General features: G+C 38.0%; 1 protein-coding gene across 1 annotated transcript in view; it reads right to left on the bottom strand.

Moving 5' to 3' along the window:
• LOC148649288 (uncharacterized) overlaps positions 1–23382 on the bottom strand; it is an 80722-nt gene that overhangs the window by 5785 nt on the left and 51555 nt on the right. Inside the window, exons 9-12 of the mRNA XM_088605757.1 lie at positions 20609–20671; positions 17077–17101; positions 12335–12399; positions 9633–9743 (exon numbers count right to left, since the gene is read on the bottom strand). Coding sequence (XP_088461883.1) covers positions 9633–9743; positions 12335–12399; positions 17077–17101; positions 20609–20671 — 264 coding nt within the window. The remainder of the gene's footprint in view (positions 1–9632; positions 9744–12334; positions 12400–17076; positions 17102–20608; positions 20672–23382) is intronic.

Raw genomic sequence — 23382 nt, 5'->3', positions numbered from 1 at the left:
GTCAGAGGTGAAATGAGAAACAATGGGCTTGGAGAGATCTTTAATCTTCACAGCCCTGACGTGTTCTCTGAAGCGGTCTCCGAGTCTCCTTCCTGTTTCCCCAATGTAGATGGCTGGGCATTTACTGCAAGAGATACAGTAAATAAGGTTGCTGGAGGTACAAGATGCTGTCTGGGTGATCCGGAATTGTCCTGAGGGGCCTTGAATGAGTGTGGTGGTGAAGATTAAATGAAGCCCAAGATCACCAGATTTATATTGTCATTGTGGCAGTGATGATTCGGAACGCTGCTCACTTTCAAGCTCCTGGAGGACATGTAATTGAAAGCAGATGATCTCCTTCTTTAACCACCTCCCTGACTCCAACACCCCACCTCCAGAAATAAAAGGTGCTTTGGAGGAATTAAACATATAAATATTGCAGCAACTGTGTGGCCTGCTTCTATCCTGAGGGAGAATTTAGGGAATAAAAACCCTGTGAATACACAGTACCTTTGCTGCTATTAAGTGCAACAATGCAGTGGAGTATTTGATAATATTCGAGTGTATGTGCCGGGGAGAACTGTCATTGTGATTTCTCCCTGGTCAACACAGCCACCCCTGCTCATTAAGCGTGGGCAAATTGCCGAGCTGGGAGACAGGCAGCAAGGGTTTGGCCGTAATTACTTCTCGTCAGTTGGGTCGGAGGGCGGCCCCAGCTCCTGGCAGCTCCATTAGCAGGGTTTGCTAATAGAAGCTCTGTTTCGCTAATTAGAAAACCGAATCTAAAAAATCCTGTTAGCTCTATTAAAACCCTAACAAGTGGGAACCACCACACTTGTCTCCAACATGGGAAGGATCCCACCTACCCAATTAAACAGACCATTGATTTTTCCCTGCCTACAGATCCCTAATTAAGTGACTTTCCAAGAGTCACATCCATTTACATACTCAGTCTCTCTAAAGCTTGCACATTGAAAGACAAAGATTTCTGAATGTGCTCAATTTGATAGCTTTTCCCAAACGAAAAATAATTTTTCTTATTACGCTCATAATATTGTCCTTTGGAGACAGTTTCAACAAGACGTTTAGATACAGCCTCCTGACATCAAGCCAAATATTCTTATTAATAATTCACAACAGGTCTGAAGATCAACATGAAAAGTCCATTAATATGCTGTATATAACTAATGGGGAAGATTCAGTAGTAGAACTGAAATGAGAATCGTAGTAGATCCGGCAGTAGAATTGAAATATCACAACCAATTCACAAGGAACAAGATCCCCCAATCTGAAAATGCATGCTGTATAGGAATGTTTATGGATAAGTCAGAGCAAGAGAGAGAGAGGGACTCAGTGTGGTATTTAGAGTTTTTCAGGTAGTGATATAATAGAGAATTATGAGTTAGAATCTCGGAGGTGGGGGAGATATTGGTTGGTGGCATACCTCCCGGATGTTTGTTAAGAACTTTATTAATAATTATAGTTTATTAAATACTGTAGATGGGTGGCTTTCCCTTCTGCAGCTCTGGAACACTATGCTATCTGTAATCACACTGGGACCCTTTCTTAGAAGAAATCTCCTCCAGGCTGTCTGGCTTGGACAGCACCAAATTTAAATTTGTTTTCACATTAATTTGTTTGCATTTTAGTGAAATCTGTCAGACAAATATTTTCAGTGAAAAGTGGCACAACAGCTGCATATTTCAGAGAAGGACAGTGTAGATATACAGTATGACGTTCTCAGCAGGGCGGTTTAAAAAGATGATGTGCACTGCAGTGTATGGGGGTAATAATGGAAACATCCAATGAAGAAAGACTTTTAGATCAGATCAGATCACTTTATTGTCATATACAATTTCATGTATTAGGAATTTGTCTTTTCGCAAACCTCAACTTGCTCTCCATGAGACACACAGACAGGGAGATAAGCTTGGGGTCAGAGCGCAGGGTCAGCCATTTATACGGCACCCCTGTTTTTTAAAGTAACTGAAATACAAATACAAATGATTTTACATGCGTCTCAGATTAATTTCAATACTAATTACCAATGTTTCCACTATGAAAGATGTCTTAAATTCAACATTTTAACATGTAAGGTTCTAAAGCAATATGAGAGATCTTTTGAAAGAGGTCATAGTAGGAGCCGCCCAAATTGCAGGTGCGTCACAGAGACGACAGAATTGTTTAATATGTCAAGGGGAACACACTGAAAATCATGACAGCATACAGTACGCCAAACAAGGGAAAACTGCATGAGGAAAAAAGGAAAAGTTGTCATACACAGAAGCTCACCACCAGAGTGGTCGAAGCTCACCAACAGGGATAGGTGGGCTCTAAAAACAGCAAAGCAAGAACATGGACTTCTGAGCAGTGAAAGAAAGTCATATTACCTGATGATTTGTCTGTTACTCTTTTTAATACATCTGGATGGGTTTATGTTTGGAGAAAGTCAAAGGATGCCTTCAACCCAGCCTGTCTGTTTCCATCTGTTAGACATGGTGGTGAATCTGTTAGGCAGCCATCTCATGGGAGGCATTGGGTCTGATTATTACTCTGCACAGTAGAATTATGGCTAATGAATACAAAGCAATTGAAACCAGATATACTCTATGGTGCATTATTTCCTCCAGATATTCCCATATTACAAGATGATAACACCCCTATACACACTGCTAACTGGATTCAAGAGTGGTTCCATGACCACCTATATGAAGTCAAAAACTTTCCATGGTCTTTCCAAAGACCAGAACTAGACATTATTGAACCTTAATGGGAAGTTATGGAATGTAGGGTATGGAGTAGTAGTTTTCATTACAGCAGGGTATGCTAATCATGGAGCTGGGAAGGCAGAGAAAAAGTGCAGGCATCTGCTGGACACAGAGGAGGGATTCATGTTTTACTTAATGTTTATTTTGATTACTACAGTACAGGTTTGTGATTACTGCTGTTTTTTTTTTACTTGATCAATGTTATTTTAATTAGCTTAAAGCCAGTGCATTAGTATTTTAATTATCACATAAAGGAGGGTTACTTACAGTCTTTTCATCATACATATTATATACTGTACATTAAACAATATTATAGGGGTTACTGTACCATATATGCAGATTTGGCTATTCCCAATGGTTCTCTGCATTGAACCCCTCCTGTATTTTGTCCACCTCCTGTACACTATCGTTTTCAGAAATGTGAGTGGAATATTCTAATGAGCCACACTGAAGAGGATTTTTGGGATGATTGACTTACTTGACTTCTAGGGAATCGTAATCTGTTAAAGCTGCCAGCTGGATCAGCATTTTGAGTTCAATATCCTTGGACTTGCAAACCAGTATATCATCTTAAGGGGCATAACCTCTAATTCAGCAGATGTACTGTAAGCAGTGGTATCGCTGAGACTCGAGAGCCACTGCTCTTCCTGGACATCGTAATCAACAGTAGAATGCAAGCAGGAATTGCAGATGATACAAAACTAAAAGATGTGTCAAACAGAGTGGCAAACATAACTACAAAAAGAAAACTATGGATTAGCAAATTAAATTCAACATCGATAAGAGTATAGAAGCTACAATACACACACAGTAGGAATATACACTACACACATCTCATGGGTAATTCAGAGCTGCTGGAAGTACTGTACTGTATGTATGATCACCTGTAACCTTATTAAGAATACATGGGCAAGCAATAAAAAAGCAAACAGAATTCTTTGATATACTGTATAGTAGATAGCATGGGATTTAAATCCGGGGAAGTTATACCGAAGCTTTATCTGACATTAGTATGGCCTCTTTTAAAATACTGTGTTTTGAATACCATAAAAAATAACATTTTAGAGTTCCAAGAAGAGCAACAGGAACACAGGATCAATGACGTACTGTCTAGTCATCACTTAGTATGATCACTGTGGCAGGACTGTGTCCAGGTATATATGTCTATAAATCCATATACTGTATAGTACACACATACTGTAAACACAATTTAACATAATTTGAAAGCTTTGAATTTTGACATTGCAGAATTAACAATTGTCTGAAAGGGGGTTGTGTGGTTCCATTTCTCCATTTCATAACCACTTTGTCTATGATAAGATAAAATCACTTTATTGTTTCAGACAATTATAGCTTGTCCTTTGTTGCTTCAGTGAATAAGATCAGATCACTTTATTGGCCATATACAATTTCTTGTATAAGAAATTTATCTTTTCGCTTACCCCAACTTGCTCTCCATGAGACACACAGACAGAGAGAGAAGCTTGGGGTCAGAGAACAGGGTCAGCCTGGAACAGTTGGGGTTAAGGGCCTTGCTCAGGGGCCCAACGGAGTAGGAGTCCTCTGCCGGCCACGAGATATGAACCGGCAACCTTCCAGCTACAGGTGCAGATCCTTAGCCACAGAGCCACCACACCGCCCACAACATATATTGTCATGTGGGAACATGCACACCACAATCATACCACACTGGGCCAGTTTTCCCAGAAGCCAAATAATCTGCCAGTATGTTGTTGCACTGTGGGAGGAAACACCCAGAGGAAACCCAAGCGAACATTGAGAGAACAGAAATATCCCATGCATCTGCTGCCAGAGTTGTGCGGTTGAAATATACAAATGTGTTTATGATGTTATCATCCAATTATTCAACTGATACCATTTTCTGATTTAAACACAATGCAAACATACAGTTGTCCACACCTCTGATAAAAACAAATTAGAGTCTAACCATGACAACTGCCTGCCTTTGTGTACTACAGCAGCACATACGCAATCTGGAAATCTCCTTGTGTTATACAGCATCTGAGAAAATGTGTTGCTTCATATTGGAATTATAACCTATACTACAGCAAGTACTCATGATATCAAACAACCAGTTCAGAATGTTAAAATATGAGGTTATGCATTACATTCCTGATATTAAATTGTTATATCTTAGTTAATTTGACTTTGAATTATAAGTGCATACTGTAGTTTGTGCAAATAATCCTTAAAACTTTTCATTTAACTTTCTTAAAACTACAGAATACTGCCGCCCTCTAGTGACTTATTATAAACCTCTTCATCCCTATTGGGCTATGGCCCCTTTTCACTGTGACACAGACAGTGAAGCCACACCTTCATGCATGCTACCAAGACAGCATGTGTCACTGACTCGGCAGTCTCTAAACTGTGAGACCAGGAGACGATGTACGTCATACCAACCAAACAGGAATATTCTATAGTAATATTGGAACTTTAACCCCTTTTATTTTAGACTTACACTGAAAGACCAGCATGGTTTTTCAGCCTTTTAGCTTCAGGAAAAAGAGAGGTTTCCCAAAAGAGTTAAGAGAGGAACAAATAATGTTAATGATGAATAGCATCTAATAATGAGTCAATTTGATTTGTTCAGTAAATGTGATGGATTTGGCAACTATAATACATCACAGTGATTGCTTATGTGTGGTTTAACTTTAGTTATATTGTGTGATGGGCATTCGTTGTGTTTTTTGAAGGTTATGAGATCAAGGTGCATTAAACATCGCTAAATAACAAGCTTTCTTCTTACCCACAGTAAGCTCTAATAATAACACATTTGCTATAATTGTAGAAAAACTGGTGGAGGCGTTGAGAAATGTATTGATGCTCATAACAAAAAAACAATTGTAATTCCCAATTGTATTAAGATGTCTTAAAAAAAATTCACAGAGGTGTACAGCTCTAACTCTTTCTATACATACAACATCTAGTTTTCCTGCTTACCATGTTATGTGTGAAAGCTGGCTAATTCTAAACAACTCCGCTTTCCATTAGATAAAGTGGGTACTCTTACAGTATACTCCAGTGAGGATTGAACTTTAAGTGTTTTCTAAATTAATGACAGATGGGAAAGTGCTACAGGATCTTTAGTAATACAGTACAAGGAAATACATTATAGAGATTACAACTAGAGAAATGATATGATTTAGAGTTGACTTCATAATCGCTATTAACCATTCAGGACAGTTATAGGAAAGCACGTTACATACTTTTTCATGAGGTAAAAATGCAAAAGCAAAACCAGTTCTAATCTAGAGCAGCTCTGAGACAACATAGCCAGAAATGTACGTTATTCAAAGCCACACCACACTCACCTGGGTCATGCTATGAAGTTCAAGGAATTCTAGTCATTCTAAGTTTTAAAAATTCATGAGAGGTGTGGGGCATTTCTTTCTTTTTTTTTTCCCAAACCCAGTGAGTTTTATCAATCAGTCTGCAGACATCAGCCATGCACTTCTATGCCACCTGCCCAAGAACTCAGATATCCTGGTAATCCTGACAGGTCTCTGTGCTCTAGGTTCCAAGATGTTTTTAATTGGTTTCAATGGGAATTAGGAAATGCCATTTAACCTTCTTCTGAGGCACATAACACAGACCTGCCAGTGGCCCGCAGCTAGGTCTGCATAGCTCTGACACTCACCAGCACAGCTGGCATGTACAGACAAGGGAGCTGTCCATAGTGCTGATCCACACAGCAATGAGTTAACACTGTCCTGGAGAACAGCAACAGGGATATTTTTACACTGTTTATCTTGGCTAGCCTAATTAAAGTGTCACATCTCATTATCTGAGCTGTACTGTGCCTTGTCCTGAAGCAAATAGGATTATCAATCTTTCCATTTTTCATTCTTTCTCTATTTATTTATTTAATATCATTTATTACCTTTATGCTGCCTCTGGTACCCAAAACAGAATGAGGAATGCAGCCTTAATCCCATAGCTCTCCATTGTTACCTCAGTCCTGTCAGTCCCGAGATGTCCAACAACTGTGTCTAAGCCTCTGAACTTGCCTTTCAATCCCAGCCAGCTACAGCTCACCCATAGTTTTTAATGACAAAATGCACTTACAGTATGTCCTTTAGGAACTCTACTTAAAAAAAAATAATGAGACAAGGCTCATTCTGAAAATGTTGCTGTTGTATGACAACTCACTCAGTTGTTCAACAGCTTTTTGCATGTAGTTAACTTTAAAAAGTTGCAAAATATGCTGGTGATTATTATTTTGAATGTTACAAACAATGGTGCAGCACTGTTGAAGTGCCAATAGCACAGATATTGCATTGACAGCAGAGGTCCTTTCTTTTAAAGGAAGCACACAGCTCACAATACAAAGGTGAAACCATCAAAGGCAGTGGCCAGTGCACGAGATAAGTAAAAAAACTCTATTACATTTTTGAAGATATTAATGTAAATCTAATTTAATAAACATTTCCAAAGAATATGTACGGAATCTTTCCAGACAGGAAAGGCTGAAGAACACAACATTTGTTTACAAAAGAAAACAGATTGTATAACTTGGGAATGGAATTTATAAAGAGCAATATCTTCCTCACTGAAATGTTTTCAAAATTCTTTTTGAAGCTTATTCTAATGGGGGTACAAGATGGATCAAACTATTTAAGCAGTTAGTCAACAACTCGTGCATGTTCCAGTGATTTTTTATCCAGTACAGGGTCATGGGGGAGCCAGAGCCTATCCCAACAAATAATGGGCGCAAGGCCGGATACACTCAAGGTGCCATATCCTTAGAATGGGACAGAATACACCCAGGATGGGACATCAGTCCATTGCCTGGAAGACAGAAACAATAACAACACACACTCACCCCTGGACCAATTTTCTCAGAGGCCAATTAACCTATCAGTAAGTCTTTGGACTGTGGGAGGAGACCTGAGATACAAACTCAATGCAGGTAGCACCCCAGGAACTGAACCCAGGGTCCCAGCACTGCAAGGCAACAATTATCAACACTGGGCCACCATGCTGCCTTAAAACTACATCAAGGTATTTAAAGGGGAACGGCAGTCCCCATTTCTCAGATTGGTTACGATGTCTCTGTGACAAAATAAATTCATTGACAGCCTCTCACAATTTTACAAAAGGTGAACTTTGTGAAAGGACTCTATGGCCGCCATGTTGTTACAAACTACTGGTCTCGCCACAGGCGAGAGCGAGAGTTTGCAAGAATCGAGGCAATCATGACTAATGCAATGCAATGTACGAAACGAATAAGTATAAGCAGTGCAGCAGACATTTCACCTCAGAAATGTTTCTATGTGATCTGCATGCTGAGTTAACAAATATGTTGCATTTGTTGGCAAAACCGTCTTGATGTCAAAAGCAATGTTTCTATTGGATTAAAAAGGATGTTTTCAAAGACTAACTTGTTTACAGTGTAATAGGGCCGCTTCACCTCACCGAAATTTTGTTTGCCTCTTTCTGAATCATAGAATACAGAGCTGCGAATACCTGAAAATGTAGTCTATTTTGTGATATAAATTGGAGGTTTTCACATTACTGTGTACATTTTACTTTCATTGTGGTTTGAATTGCGCTCATCAATGATGATTTTTTCTATTTTTTTTCCAAAATATAAAATTAGTTTCCTTTTAATTACATTTTCAAGCCAGTTAAAGAGATTTGGACCGTATTTTGGATAAGACAAAAACCCAAAATCGAAGATACAGTATTAGCTAAGCTAAGGCCAGTTTCCATAATATGAGTTTAAAACACAAAATATCTACTTAACCTAAGAGTCAACTGCGTTTTTCCACAACACACTTATCTTTTACTACCAGACATTATGTAGACTACTGCAGTTGACGTACTGCATTACCAGACAAGCTAATTGCATTCTATAACAACTCAAAGGGTGAACTTGAACATTTTATTTTAAATGGTTATTCTGCACTGGCATAGGTCACGACTCACCAGTGTAAAACATCAGTGGAAGCTAAGAATCTGATGATCCAAGGTGAAATACATTTGAATTCTGTTTTTTTTATCCCTGTTTCTGTGCCCTTCCTGTACTAGAACATTCACACAACAAGGCTTTGTGTACAGCATCAAGAATAGGATTGCATTTTCTTTTCCAGAGTGTTAATGATTCTTTCTGCTTTTGTGCAGTACACAAGGGTTAGGAGGCCAGTGTAGTAGAAATTAATAAATCTGTTTGCAGATACAGTCTGACATTTACAATTAATATTGAACCAAGCAGTGCTACCTTCCGGAAATGAACACTTTATAACCACCATTTAAAAGTGCTGGATAAGCAGATTTCATGAAGTTACAAGAAAGAAAGTGAGCTCATGGATGACTAGGTAGCAGTTCAGAAGCAGATGTGCCCACAATAGCCAGCTGTTTTTGTTAAGTTTCTTGTCATAGTTGGAAAGTGTGTTCAACTGAGATCAGACTTAGATTGGGAAAATGTCATGTTTCCAAATGAGTAAAAAATAGAAGAGGAATGAAATAACTTGAACACTGTATGAATTGGTTATATTGCTCTGTGTAGACGACCCGTAGAAAATCTCTGCTGTTATACGGGCCTGCCAATAAATTAAATTGGAGGACATGAGCTTCCAGCAGACATCAAGTAATCAAAAACCACATAATAAATTGGGCAAATCAGTGCTCCTCAGATGCACATGATTTAAATATAGAATCATTTTATCATTTTAAAGTTTAAAAGAGATACCAACCTTAAACAGAAAAAAAACTACAGAATGCCATGCATCCTTTTTACTATCGTACATTTTACATTTATTTCAAATAAAAGCTTTCAAGTGGTTGTTCGACACAACAGTTCACACTGCTTGAAAGAAATCTAAGGTTGTCTCTGTATGACCACTGCTATGGAATACATACCAGTGTGTCCATGTCATACTGGAGAGCTGACCTCATTCTGTCTGTCTTGGCCAGCTCATACTCTGTGAGAATGGGTTCAATCTTGGTTGGGGTATAGTGGCCACTCTTCAGCTAATAAAAGCAAAATAACATAGCTTTAACAAAGCATCAAACACAGCAGAAGCAATAGATAATAGATGCAACAATAGCTAGATAGTGATATTACTACTAGTAGTAGTATTTTTTATTTCAGATTGCTCCATTCAAACATGAGAACATGAGTTCTGTTTCTTAATTAAATCATTCTAGACTGTTACCCATTACTCTGTTCCGACTCTACAGCGAAATACAAGGATTTCAAATTAGCACAAAAAGCAATTAGATTCCTTTCTTTTTTAATCTTATTGCACCGATACAAGTGCTAAAACCTTTTCTCACATTCTCCTCTGTGGCTTAATGTGATTCTCTGATTGGTATTTTCATGGGTGGACTTTTGAAAAGTTTTACATCTTGGAAGAAAAACTGCAGAATGAATAGACACTTTGATTTTTTAAACAGCAGGCTGTTTAACATCAGGCCTCTTAATATAATATAATACTACAGGAGAACCAGAAACGAAAATGTCTTTGCAGGTCTCCTCAGAGGATCATTTCAATTCATCTTTCTGAAATCATAATTATTCAGTCTCTTCACTGTGGTAGTGTTGTACTGTACATCTCAGAGCCTCCTTGCACCTTGCAGAACTGGGTTGTTTTGTTTTAACATCCACTGCAGGAGGCCTGCTGACAGCAGGAACATAAATCATTATATCTACAACAGAATATTTTCTTTTTCAGAATCATAAACTTTCACCATCCAAAATATTTCCTGATCGTAATTGTTTACCCAGTGAGAAAGAGCCCATTGGTATCTTTCACCTAGACTGTACAATTTGTAAATGACCTACAATTCCTCAAGGTCAAATACCAGGACATAATGAACCTAGGGACCTGCCATTATAGCTTTAGTGTTTTCTTATGAACCTCGTTAGCCATGTTTTTCTTCTGACATTTATCTAACAGTCTGCCTATCCACAAGACTGTCAAGGGATCTTTGTATAGGGATTCTAGTCCAGTAATTACTGTGTCGCTCTGCGGCCCTGCACTCTGCTATCACAGCCTCAGCCCTGGTCACATTGAAAACGATTACTTAGTGCAAGGCAAGTGAAAAGCCAGGATTTGGGATTCCAGACAAATGTATGATCCACACAGTGATGTATTAACCTGACATTAATACATTTGCTGTATTAAAAGATAAATAATGGTCTGCCTTTATACGTGCATCACAATTATGAAACTGATTAATGTGATAAGTCAGTAGCTCCACACATGGTATAGACCTTAAATATTTACCTGAAATATATTTTACCAGGGTCTATGTAACTTTATGACAGAGCAAAACATTGCTCGACCAGCAGTTTATTTTATAATGTACACAAGCATATTATTTTATAATAAACACCATGTAAACCATTTTTCTCTGTATGCTAAAAGGAAAGTGATATCGAGGCAAAGAACAGGTTTCACCTGTCACAATTCATGTTTTGTTCAAAAACAAAATTTAAATAAGATACCCAGGTCAATGCAAAAAAAAATAGCAGCAAGTGGGAAAAAATGAGTGTTTTGCAATGGAAAATGTATATGTACTGTTCCTGTTTTATTGCATGATTAATGCTTTGAGGTAAAAAATAATAAAAATACCCTAATTTGCAAAGTTCTTGAGAAACCTCCAATATAAAAGATTGACAGACATTGAAAAGGTAAAGCATTATCATGAAGCATATTTTAAAGCCAATTAAGCCGTCAAAGAAAAACTTTGAATATAGTTTAAATAATTATAATTTAAATAATTCTCACTCTTTTAATAGTAACATCTGCCTTTTGTCCTCATCCAGTATGTGAACACTCTCTGCTTCAGATGAATATATTATTAAAACAGTCTCCTGGGGTTATTGTTTAGTAAATGAATTAACAGGCATATGACATAGACCAGGCCAAATAAATGATAGTTTATCTTAATTTTCACATTATAGTGTAAACACTGTCACATTAAATTAGGCAGCTCAAAATTTATCTCTATAGTGGCAAATTCCAACTGGAAGCCTTAAAAAGCTGACAAAATTAACTGAAAACAAACATGTATAAGGTTCTGCTGAAACATGAAAGAAAACTGGAGATATATTCTGCCAGTAACACAGACTTTTCTGCAGCAGCAAAATGAGTATAAATTACTTAAACTAAACCATTTGTCACAGGTTGATTACTTTGTAGGGACAACAGGAGTGACAATTTGTCATGCTGTATGGGAAAATAACAGTGTGGAGACTCGGATGGGATGGGATGCTCCCTACCTTTAAGTGCATCCTCCATTTCACAGGACCTCCATTAGGGCAGTAAGGCTGTATGAAGCCAGCTTGAACAATTCTTGTATTGTGTTTTGTTCCCCTGTACTTTTAAATGTAGTGTCGCATCTTCATTTGTTTTATTTATTGTTAGGAGAGACATGTTTTCTGTCAAACATTATTTCATTCTGACATTATGTGCAGCAGGCAATGTTTCGTTGTTTTCCATTTAAATATTGTACAAGATAAATACCTCTATAAAATCATACCAAAAGAAGAGGTGGCAGATTACCCACAATGCACTGCGGCAAAGACCACAGTGGTCAAAACAGTTGCCACTCACCTGGGGCACAGAGACTACCCAAGTCCATGTCTCAGAGTCCTCCAAATCAGCTTTCGCTGCGCTGCCTGTTAATTACACACACAACTCAGCACTTACAGATGTTAACTACTAATTACAATGGAAGTGCTTTTAGAATTGAGAAAAGAAGTCTACAACAAGCTATCCAGCCACGTTGAATCTGATGTTTTTAGAGAAATTACCACACACGAGTTTTGGATCAATTTACTACTGAAAGCCAAATGAACTTTGATGTGAGCTTCGATGGGCCAACGGCCTCCTCTTATTTGCAAAATTTGTATTTTTCTGAATCTACAGCAGCATTCTACAGTTCATTCAATTTATCATAAACACCCTATAATCTATCTCCTGTGTTCCACACAACTGCACAATGCCTACTCATCCTTTAGCAGGCCAGCACAGGCTTTTCCATACTGTCAGTCTGCACTATATGCAAAAGCAAAAGGCTTGAATTGTGTCAAACAACCAAATCAAAAAAGCACAAGGGCATATTACTAAAAAACATTTTTGCTCTGAAACCTAAAAAGCTGGGGTTTATTTTTTAATGCATTTCAAATATACAGCAAGGCTTATGAGCATCCTGAAAACAATTTCATGGGCAATGAGTTTTAAGAAATTGAAAGTAATTATTCTAAACAAAAGGCTCATATCGCAGAGCTGTGGACAAACTTTTTAACTCCCTGAAACTTTCTAAACAATATTTTATTTTGATGAAAGGATCTAGTGTTTTTTTTTTCACTCCCAGTTCCTCTTGTGGCCTTCATTACAGGGCCTACAGTATGAAATTCTACATCTCAGCCCAGATTCCCACCAACACACACAACACGCCCGACTTCCTGAGCCTAATGTCATCTTGCAAGACTGAATCTCTTCTTCTTTCTGCCCCCTATCTCCTGCACCCACCTTTTTGCCTGGTTAGTCACCTGGATGGGAGACCTCCTGGAAAAGCTCAGGTTGCTGCTGGAAGAGGTGTTAGGGGGGCCAGTAGGGTCACTCACCCTGCGGTCTGTGTGGGCCCTAAAGCCCCACTATAATGACGGGGACACTATACTGTAAAAAGGTGTCGTCCTTAGGTTGAGACCTAGAAAGGAGGTCCTGTCTCTCTCTGAATTCCAGGGCATTCCCATTCAAGGTTCTGAATCTCTGTGAATGACTCTTTAAAAATCCCAGGGCAGAGTGGGGGTGTTATCCTGGTGTCGTGGCCAAATGCCCCCCTGGCCTCTACCTAGCATGGCCTCCTAATTATCTCCATCTACAGTATGATTGGCTTTATAACATTGTTCTCCTCCTCACTCATAGCTGATGTGTGGTTTGCTTGCAGGCTCACACTTTCTGCTGTCACATCATCCAGGTAGGTGCTACACACTGGTGTTGGTGGAATAGAGTCCCTATTACCTGTAAAGCGCTTTGTGTGGAGTGTCTAGAAAAGAGCTTTATAGGTATAAGTATTATTTATTTTCTATTTTTACCCAACTTTATACTTGGAAGTGTCTTTTCATTTCTCCAATTGTTTCAGGGAAAGCACTCTAAGGTAAAAGGCTTCTTGGCATATAAAATTAGGTTCCAGCATCATCGAAGGAAGAAGCATCTGCATAATGTTACAAACAAGCTGTATCTCCTCCTGCTGTAAACTCCAACCCAATGAGCAACTCTCATCTCTGGAACAGAAAATTAGAGCTGACAGGAGTGCCATAATTCCACTGAGGTGAGGTACTGTATGAATTGCAACACACTAATCATGTACAGTACATCTAACCTTAAAGAAACCTTATTTGGCAAGGGCATTAATGATCTATTAACTCTCATAAAGGGGTAATGATTTGTTATTATTTGGTTATTATTATTATTCTGCAATTTGTATAATCATGAATCTCACTGTTGTTAAAATTAAAAAGCTTGGTTTGTTTGCTGAAGTTATGATATAAATGCAATCACTGTATTTCTAAATGCTGTAAAAAAAACATTTTTCAACCCAATATTAACTTTTCAGCTGATGACAAAGCTTCTTTAGAAAAAGCAGACAGCAGATAAACTGACTAAAAGATTAAACTGACAGACACAATTCTGAAGAAAAGGCAGTGTTCAGACCATGTGTCTCTGTCAAGAAAGATGTGAAAATAACCGACTCCACATTTGGTATCAGTAGAGATTTTGACGTAAGAGCGTGTACTGTATGAAATATTCAAAAACATGCCGAGCTTTTCAATTCACTATTTCATGGGTGCATAATGTAGCACAGACTGCTGATCTTCTAGCAGAACCTAAAATGTGCTTAAAAAGGTGAAGTTCATTAAGGAATCTGGTTGCAAATTGATCCAATGATGTCATCCAGCTGTTTCCTAAAAAAAAAGCCATAGTATCAGCTTCAAAAATGGTTGATATTTATAGCCTTCTGAGAATTCCTTTAAATAAAATCTGAGAAATATAAATCTACAGTATAATAACATTTTGCTCTCTGGAAATTCAATGTAAGCTTCTGGAATGATATACTGTAGAGGCCCCCAAAGGTGTCCTTCTTCCCTGTTGTATAAAAAGAGAAGACACAGCACTTTGTCAGTAATACCATGCATCATATTAGGTAAGGTCAGGGAGCTCTCTGAAGGCTGCAAACAAATGTTCATTGACCTCCACAAATATGGACTGGAAAAAAGCTAAATCTACCAAAAATAATAATAATAATAATAATAATAATAATAATAATAATAATAATAATAATAATAATTCCTTACATTTATATAGTGCTTTTTCCGGGAACTCCACTCAAAGCGCTTATTATGTAATTTTAGGCCATTTGTATAGTGGTAATTATACCCAGAAGAAAAGTGTATTTGGTCACCAGGCCCAAATGGTTTGGGAGGCAACCTTAAATTGGAAGGCAACTACGGGAGATACTACTGTACATCCTACAGTAACTAACATCTCTGGGATACAAAGTGTCAGAAACTACCCTTCAGCATTGCCTACAGTACATGAGTGTGGGAGTCATGGCTGAGCTGCAAAGTAGACGTACAGTATACAAGGATGAAATTCCATTTTTCCAGACTATACCTGAATAACTGAACCCAAGTCTTTTGATTAGACAAAATGAAATTTTAGCTTTTTTTGGACAAGCTCATCATCATTATGCTTGTTTTTAAAAAAGTGAAGCTCTGGAGAAAACACGGTGAAATATGGCGGGTCAATTACGTTTTGTGTTTGTCAGGGATATATATTGGAGCCCACAAACCGGGACATTTTTGCCCAATACCTTTTCCCCTCTGCAAAGAAGCTTCATGTACTTTCCAGCATAAAAAGGATCCAACAAAGGAATGGTTGAAATAAAAATAAGAAAACGTTCCTCAACGAAAGGCCTAGAGCCATTCTGCATTGAAGAACAGGCAAAAATCCCACCTCAGATGTACTAGAACAGAACTATACAGAAAGCACAGTACAGGAAGTATCTTGTTAATATAATCCCTGCCAGAGGAGAATTTCCAAATACTAACTACAGGAGTGTGAATAAACATGACAGTCTTGTTTTCTACACTTCTTTAGGACAAATATCTTTTCTGACAGTGCAATGCTAGCAATATTGCATTTTTTATTTTTAAATAAGATATTTTATGTAATCTGTAAATATTTCTGTTATATGATGGTTTTGATCCCATCAGGAGTAATAACCGTGGAGGGTAGAGTAAGTCTCTCTATATACTGTATATATTAGCAACATACTGGACATAAACATAATTCTATTCCTGCATTCTGTCTCTTGATAAACGTGTACTATTAAACAACCACAAAATGGTGACAAGATTAGAGCATAAAAACAACTGCTATTAAACATTTTCCAATCATTTTTCCATTTAATACAGTCGAGTTTAATTTCACCAACAGGGACCAGCAGGGGGAGCTCTGTGCAATTTCTTTTTATTTTTTCTCCCCTGATTTTATTCAACTCTACACAGCAATCACATTCTAATTAAAAAGGACTGCACATATAACCAGAGGTGACTCCATTAAAACAGTCTAGGTCAAACATGTGCAAGTGAGTTACCAGATAGCTGGTGAAAGATGTTTCCTGTTTCACTATTTATGCATGTATTTAATTAATTCACACATTCATAGATCTTTAATGGTATTCAACTTTTCAGTATTAAGCCCATATAAAGACTCTGGAGGGTTGATATAAATAGTTAAGATAATCCTCAATGAAATATGTTATTCATGCTGGAATATTAGGCTGAGAATGAAAGTCAAGTGAAAAAGGTACAGTGGCTTGAGATCTTGTTACAAGGAGAAGAGAGTCAATTACTACTTTAGAGTCAAAATAAAGAATATTGATCTCTCTGGCTTTCGTCCAGAATAAACAACTGCTTATATGTCGAGATTTTGTGACATGTAAGGAGGGCAGGGGTTTGGGGTTTAAAATAAAGAATAAAGAAAAGGGAATCCTTGACATCGGCTGGGTTTTGGGGTTCCTGTGCACTGCTGACGTCATGTGGAGATAAAAGCCACCCTCATTACTACCTCTCCAACAGACACGGGGCTAGGTGAGCTGTTCCACTGTATCTCAACAGGGACACATTCACAACATCAGGGACATCCTTCCTTTATCAGAGCCCTCTAAAACCAAAGGTGGCAATTCCCCACAGAATAGGGGAAATTCTGTGTTCAGAAATTCCATTCTGAACAGGTGACGGATGTTTTACATGCTGCACTAACAGTACCGCGTTCGACAGTTTTACCTTTCAACGGGACCCTCGAAGGGTTCTGAAAGAAAAAGAAAAACCGAAAGAGCGCAAATTAGGATTTTTATTTAAACACTCCTGCTTCAGAAAGGGCTCGGGCCACAGATTAAATGAAAAAAAAATATGAAATAACAGGAATGGCTGACACTTGTTCATTCTTATTAATGAAAAAGGATTATCTTCATGCCATTTAAATTCTCACTACCTCCTTTATCAGGTAAAGAAGGGATACATTAATTTCTTCTCCCCTGTTCTTTCTTTAGTAGGATATTTTTTTGTAGGAAAAGCCATTACGCCTATCTTAACAAAGTGAGCTGGGATACAATGGTGCCCTTGGAAAGGTTATTGGTGATTAGGAAGGGTAGGAAATCGTGAAGTATAATCCCAATGGACAAGCTTTCAGTCCAGGCCTTTTATTGAGAGGACTGATACTGACGCCATTATGGATTTGTAATAAATAGTCTTCCAGTTCTGATAGTCCCATTTACACATGAATCTCTCATCAAAATTCTAAAGTTCCTGTCTAATTAATTGACTTTTTCAAATGAGATGTTCGGCGGTCACAGAAAAAAAGAATGTTTTTGTTCCTTTAAGAATTAGGGCAGAAATTTCCCAAGGCAACCCCATAACTGTGCTTCATTTACGTAACTTTAAGACCATAATAAAATTTAAAAACGAGAGTAAATCCTTTGGCAAATGTTGCTCCTTTGGTAGGTTAGTAGCCAAGCATATCAATAATGTTGATTAGCTGTTTCTTAAAGGAACCCAGAGGTCAGGCATCTACTGAACCACTTGACTGAGAAGTCTGTTCCAGACCCATTCAACTCTGTGTGTAAACATGTGCTTTCCTTTTCTCCATTCTAAATTCTCTTCTGTTCCTTAGTCTTTGTTTCACTACCGAGAATGAAATAGTCCCTTAGTCCCAATTTATAACCCTTAGAATTATAAATTGGGATTTGAAACTCTCAAATCTGATTTGTTCTATACTGAAGTACAGTCCCATGAGAAGAGGAATTATTCCTGTTTCTCTTCCTTGTACTCTTTCTAAAGCTACAGCATAATACCCTTTCTGTAGTATGGTGACAAAAACTGAATACAATATTCTAGATGAGGTTATTATACATATTATAAATGTCTCAGGAAGCATGGTGATATAATGGTTAACATTGCTGCCACGCAGTGTTGGAGCCCTGGGTTCAGTTTCAGACCTGGAGTGCTGTCTGCGTGAAGTCTGTATGTTGTCCCCATGTTCACATGGGTTTCCTCCCTCAGTCCAGAGAGATACAAATAGGTTAATTAGCTTCTGCAGTGTGCCCTGCAGTGTATCAGTAGCTAGACTCAAAACCTTCTTTTTTAGAAGGGCTTCTATTTAACTGGTTCTGTGTGCCCCTTGGCTTTCCTACTGTACTCCATACCTTAATTTTTCTTTGTTGTTTTTGTTCTGTAAAGCACTTTGAGAACCCACTTTTAAAGGAGCTATGTGAAAATAAAGTCTATTATTACCGTGCCTCGTGCCAGTTGCTTGCTGGGATAGGTTCATGACCCCGCATTAGATAAAGCGGTTAGAAATTGGATGGGTGGATTGAAATGTCTTGAGTGCTCAAGAATAGGAAACAAAGTCTTCTCCCCATGCAAAAAGCAGCTACTGTATAGACAAGGCCGGCCCAGGTACTGTCGGTGGTCCACTATGCTCTTGCTTTAGTAAACCCAAGTTTCCAAGGAGGAAAAGACACACTAAAGACCATTCTTTCTTACAGGGTTAAATCGTGCACTAACATGAAAGAGAATGCACAGATACAGGCTACATGATTGAGGAATCCAAAGTTAGCTGAACTTGCAGGTGCAGATACAGTATGTTAAAAGCAAAGATGTTTTGAAACTATTGCAGAATATGCCCTGACATTTACATCAGTGAAACAAGAGGAAGACTGGCTGATTGTTTTAGGGAGCATGGCAGAGCTATGAGGATAAAATATCCCTTATTTTACCACATCTGACCATGACAGAAATGATGTCTCTGTCTGTAACCTTTCCCATGGGATTCTAAGACTCCTGGGCTTTCATTAAAAGCTGAAATTATCCTAGTCTTGGCTCACCCCCCCCAAGCCCTCAATGATCCTCTTATGATATTCCACTCTTCTCCTTAGAACTTTTCTCCCAAATTCCCATCTTTTCATCCCTTTTTTAACCTCCACCCTACCTCTTTACCAGACATCTCTGCTCTCCCACTTGCACGCACCTTGAAGAAAGCTTGACACCTGTAACGCAGTGCAAATTTACTCCTTTTTACTTTCCAGCATGGAATTTACCTCAACATGCTCCTTCAGGTTTTAAAGATGCTTATTCAGTTGCTGCAAGTCATTTTGCACCTACTGTAGTTGCTTTAAACCCTTTCAGACTGCATCCTCTCTCTTCCTTCAGAAGCACTGTCCCAGCTGGCATCAAAGACATCAGCAGGGTGCACTGAACAATGTTTGAAGGGCTCCGCACGCTGTTATTGTAGAGCGCTAAGGGCAGCCTGTTACTAGGAATTTTCTGGGATCAGTATGATTTCAGCACCACTGGCAAAACCAATTTCTAAATCTCTGTTTTCTCTTTACTGAAAAACCTTTTAGATTACATACAGTAAGTCATTTTAAGTCTTTACTCCTAATGAAATAATGCCAGTAATGTAGCTCAGTGCACTTGACAGTTCAGATCAGAAGCCTCCCATTTTGAGTTGTGAAAAAAAAGTATACTGTGAGTCACCGTAGAATTTTTGTTATTACTGGTGTCGTTAGGCACACCCCACAAAAGGATACGCTTGACAAGTCTGATGAACAATTATTGTTTGATGCTTGGTTTACAAGTTAATGCATTTTCATAGAACTACTAGAAAGATAAAAACAGGCTGGAGGGACAAAGCCTGTTATTTGTTCTCTTTCCCAAACTGAAGGAGTAAAACACTAAATGCCAGAATGGCATTTCATGAGTTCTACACTATTATCACTAATTGAAACTCTTGCCCCGCAGAGTTCATGAGACCTTAAAACTAATAACTAAATTCAACTTAAGAGTAAATACAGTTCTATATCTGGAACATTCAATATTCACTTAAAAAAGTATAATGGACAATTACCCTTCTATTTCTAATAAAACCTTCTTCCCTGGCATTTCTTTAACCAACTTCCAACAAACCTGTTTATATGATGTGGTAATATTAATATGCAATAGATTATCACAGAAGGACATAAATTAATAGACAAAAAAATTAATTAACAGTTAAACATGTAATTGTTCACATATTGAGACAGGAAATGGGAAACAAACTAAAGAATTAATCAATTGGCCTGTTAACAACTAATTACCAAGCAATCACTACCAAACAGTTTAGTCCAAATAAATAGTACTAATAATCAACACAAATATCTATCATAAACAAACTTAATGATGTCTTTTCTGGTATTATTCTGTAAAGAAAACAGAATTGCCTATCCATTACCACAGATAATGTGCACAGGAGAGATAATGGAGTGTGAGAAGGATTTACCTGCATGGAGTAGGCCTCTTGAGAACTCTGTGTTTGTGTACAAGTCTGGTTTTGCGCACCCACCTAGCGTGACAGGAACACCCAATTAGGCAGAAACAAACACATTAGCACTCTCATCAGGACTCACTATCTTTCTCTGCAGCACTGCCACAAACTTCACTGCTCTCCTTCAGTCGCCCAGTCTCAGAGTCTTCTTACCTTTGGCCTTCCCAGTCTGGTACACTACATTGGATAGTAGAATGAATGTACTTTTTGTCCAGTACTGTGTGTACACAAACACTGTCCTGCGCCTAAAACAAAATCTTATCGTTTAAGAAAAAAGTACTGTTCTGCACAACTTTAACGTGACAATTATGGAGTCAACGTCACTACATTCACCTGGACATAAAATGTTATTTCTAGTTGGTATGGTTCATGCACACAGAAATATACAAAATAAGACAGTAAAGTGTGTGGTGAAAGCAGAACGGCACATTGGCCAGACCTCCTTTTTAGGACGTCACCTAGCAGCAGTAGTTTTGGGGGAAAAGAAAGTTGTTCAGTTCAGAGCTCTTTCATTAACTTGATTAATATCCTAATTACTGGCAGTAAGCACTCCTGTTAGATGAAAAAGGAAGAAAAGCCCAAAGAAAGTTTGGGCTTCCGATGATGATGTATCACAGCTTGCTTGGCAGATGTTCCTGAAGGGGGTGTTTTCTGGACCCGTAAAGTGCGTGAATGAAAAGCAGGATGAGGAACCAAAATAAATCGCCGCTCACAATACTATCACTTATAAAAACAGAGTAAACATCTAAGACCTGGAGCAAAAGAAAAAAAAAAGTAAAAAATGCTTACCAATGATACTGAACAATTTCTCATTAAAAATAAGCAATGTCACTTCACAATCTGTCACAATCTTGCCTTTGAACACTTGCAAGGTGTAATAGAGTTTGACGAGATTTCTCAAACACAGGTGTAGTAGCACAAGCCAGGGATGACAGCAAACCTGTGGTCTTCAGACCACATCCAGAGCAAAGCTTGAAGATTAACATGTTATAAGGGTTATAAAGTTCACGTTGACACTGAACTTTCCTCCGCATTGTTGCAAATAGATAAATCCGCAGAACAATATTGTCCCCACACTGGAACCTATAAAATCAGTAACATACTCTCCCTCAAATATCAGAATATCTTTCTGAATATTGGTAATAACAATGGTTCATTTTCTATGATTAGAACATGCTGAGAACATCATGAATCATTTATTATTCACAGAGAGCTAAGTAATTTTATATAAATTGACTTTACAGCATTGTCTGTTGTTTATTTTTTTACTCCTTTGAGTTAAGGAATTAATTTGACCCAGATTCAAGCTCCAAAAAACAGCACATCCCTTTGACTTATTTGTACTTCAGACACCTTATGCCTTCTAGCAAGACTGACATTTCTAGGCACTCGGAGTGTAGTACTCATAAAAATATAATTACAAATGAGGATTATGAATTAATAATTGATAAAGATGGAAAGAACACCTTTTTTCAGTATTTATGTTCTATTATGGAATCCTAAGTGACCCGTAACATTTAGGGCCTAGTTTCACAATGCCTGATAAGCACATACAGTGTGAATTATACTGTTTAAAAGTCAAGATAAGCTTCACTAGAGAAAAAGAAATCTTGTAAAAAAGCAATCAAATAAGGAAGTATCCAGAGGAAATAAGGGATCCTACCAATATAGGAACATCTCATGAAGTGCTGGTGGGGAAAGTTTCAAGTGTTTGTCAACGTATCTCAACATACTCAACAAACAACATAAAGTGAGTGTTTGCTCTTCAGAATGGGCAAGGACAGTTAAATCACAGACAATAACACCTTATCCTGGAACAGTCTGTGGAATATTCGAGTTTAGAGTGGAAGAGAGAATAGATGAAGGCTGCCTGTTAAACTCTACCAATTACAGAAACTATTCATCATTTTTTGAAAAAAAAAAAAAAGCTACCAGACCACACTACAGGTGTCAAATAATTTACTAAGAAAGGGTCAAAATTAAAGAGCTATGCAGAGTCCAAGGCATTAGACTATTCCCTGGCCTGGTTTAACAGACATAGTAACTTCGTAGTGTATATACTGTATTTTAAGAAAAGCTACACCTTTATAAAATGTGCAGGATATCCTCTTTTTTTTCAATTGTTTGATGAAGTTGTTACCCATACTAATTGCACACCGCATTTAAAAATTGGGCCCTGGGAGTCCCATACATTCCAATGAAAGGATCCAGCCATTTAACATTCACACCTGTTCAGGACCTGGTTTTCTGCTATTGTAGCTGCTCTGTTGCACATGCCTATTTTCAGCTCAGGGATAGTATAAAGAGCACTAGCTACTCAAGTCCCTGTACTATACTAATGGAAGCCTCAGTCAGAACATTAAATAAATTGAAATTCTATGTAAAGCTTCTTGTATAGCATGAACACTAAGATTGGGAGCCTCCATTTCCCAGGTCTACTGAGAACTGCCAGGACACATAGATTCCTAATTGGATAAATTCATTACTACATGTTTGTAGCACAATTCACGGTCCATCTGCTATGCTGGGAACAAAGGCATTCTCAGTTGTAGTTCTAAAGTGCTGGTGCTATGCCAGATATACTGTACCAGTTTGCTGTAGCACACCATAGTAAAAGCAAAGTAAAAGAACACTACAGTAAAGCACAGGGAAAGTATGGTAAATTATGACTCCAACTATGGAAACCCAAGAAAATGCAAAGTAAATGCATAGCATACAGTATGTTATGT

This window comes from Lepisosteus platostomus, chromosome 14 (genome assembly GCF_059453375.1).
Source record: "Lepisosteus platostomus isolate fLepPlt1 chromosome 14, fLepPlt1.hap1, whole genome shotgun sequence".
In the NCBI taxonomy this organism is placed as follows: domain Eukaryota; kingdom Metazoa; phylum Chordata; class Actinopteri; order Semionotiformes; family Lepisosteidae; genus Lepisosteus; species Lepisosteus platostomus.
Note: the sequence above shows the minus strand (reverse complement) of the source record. Positions and strands in the feature narration are given on the sequence as shown.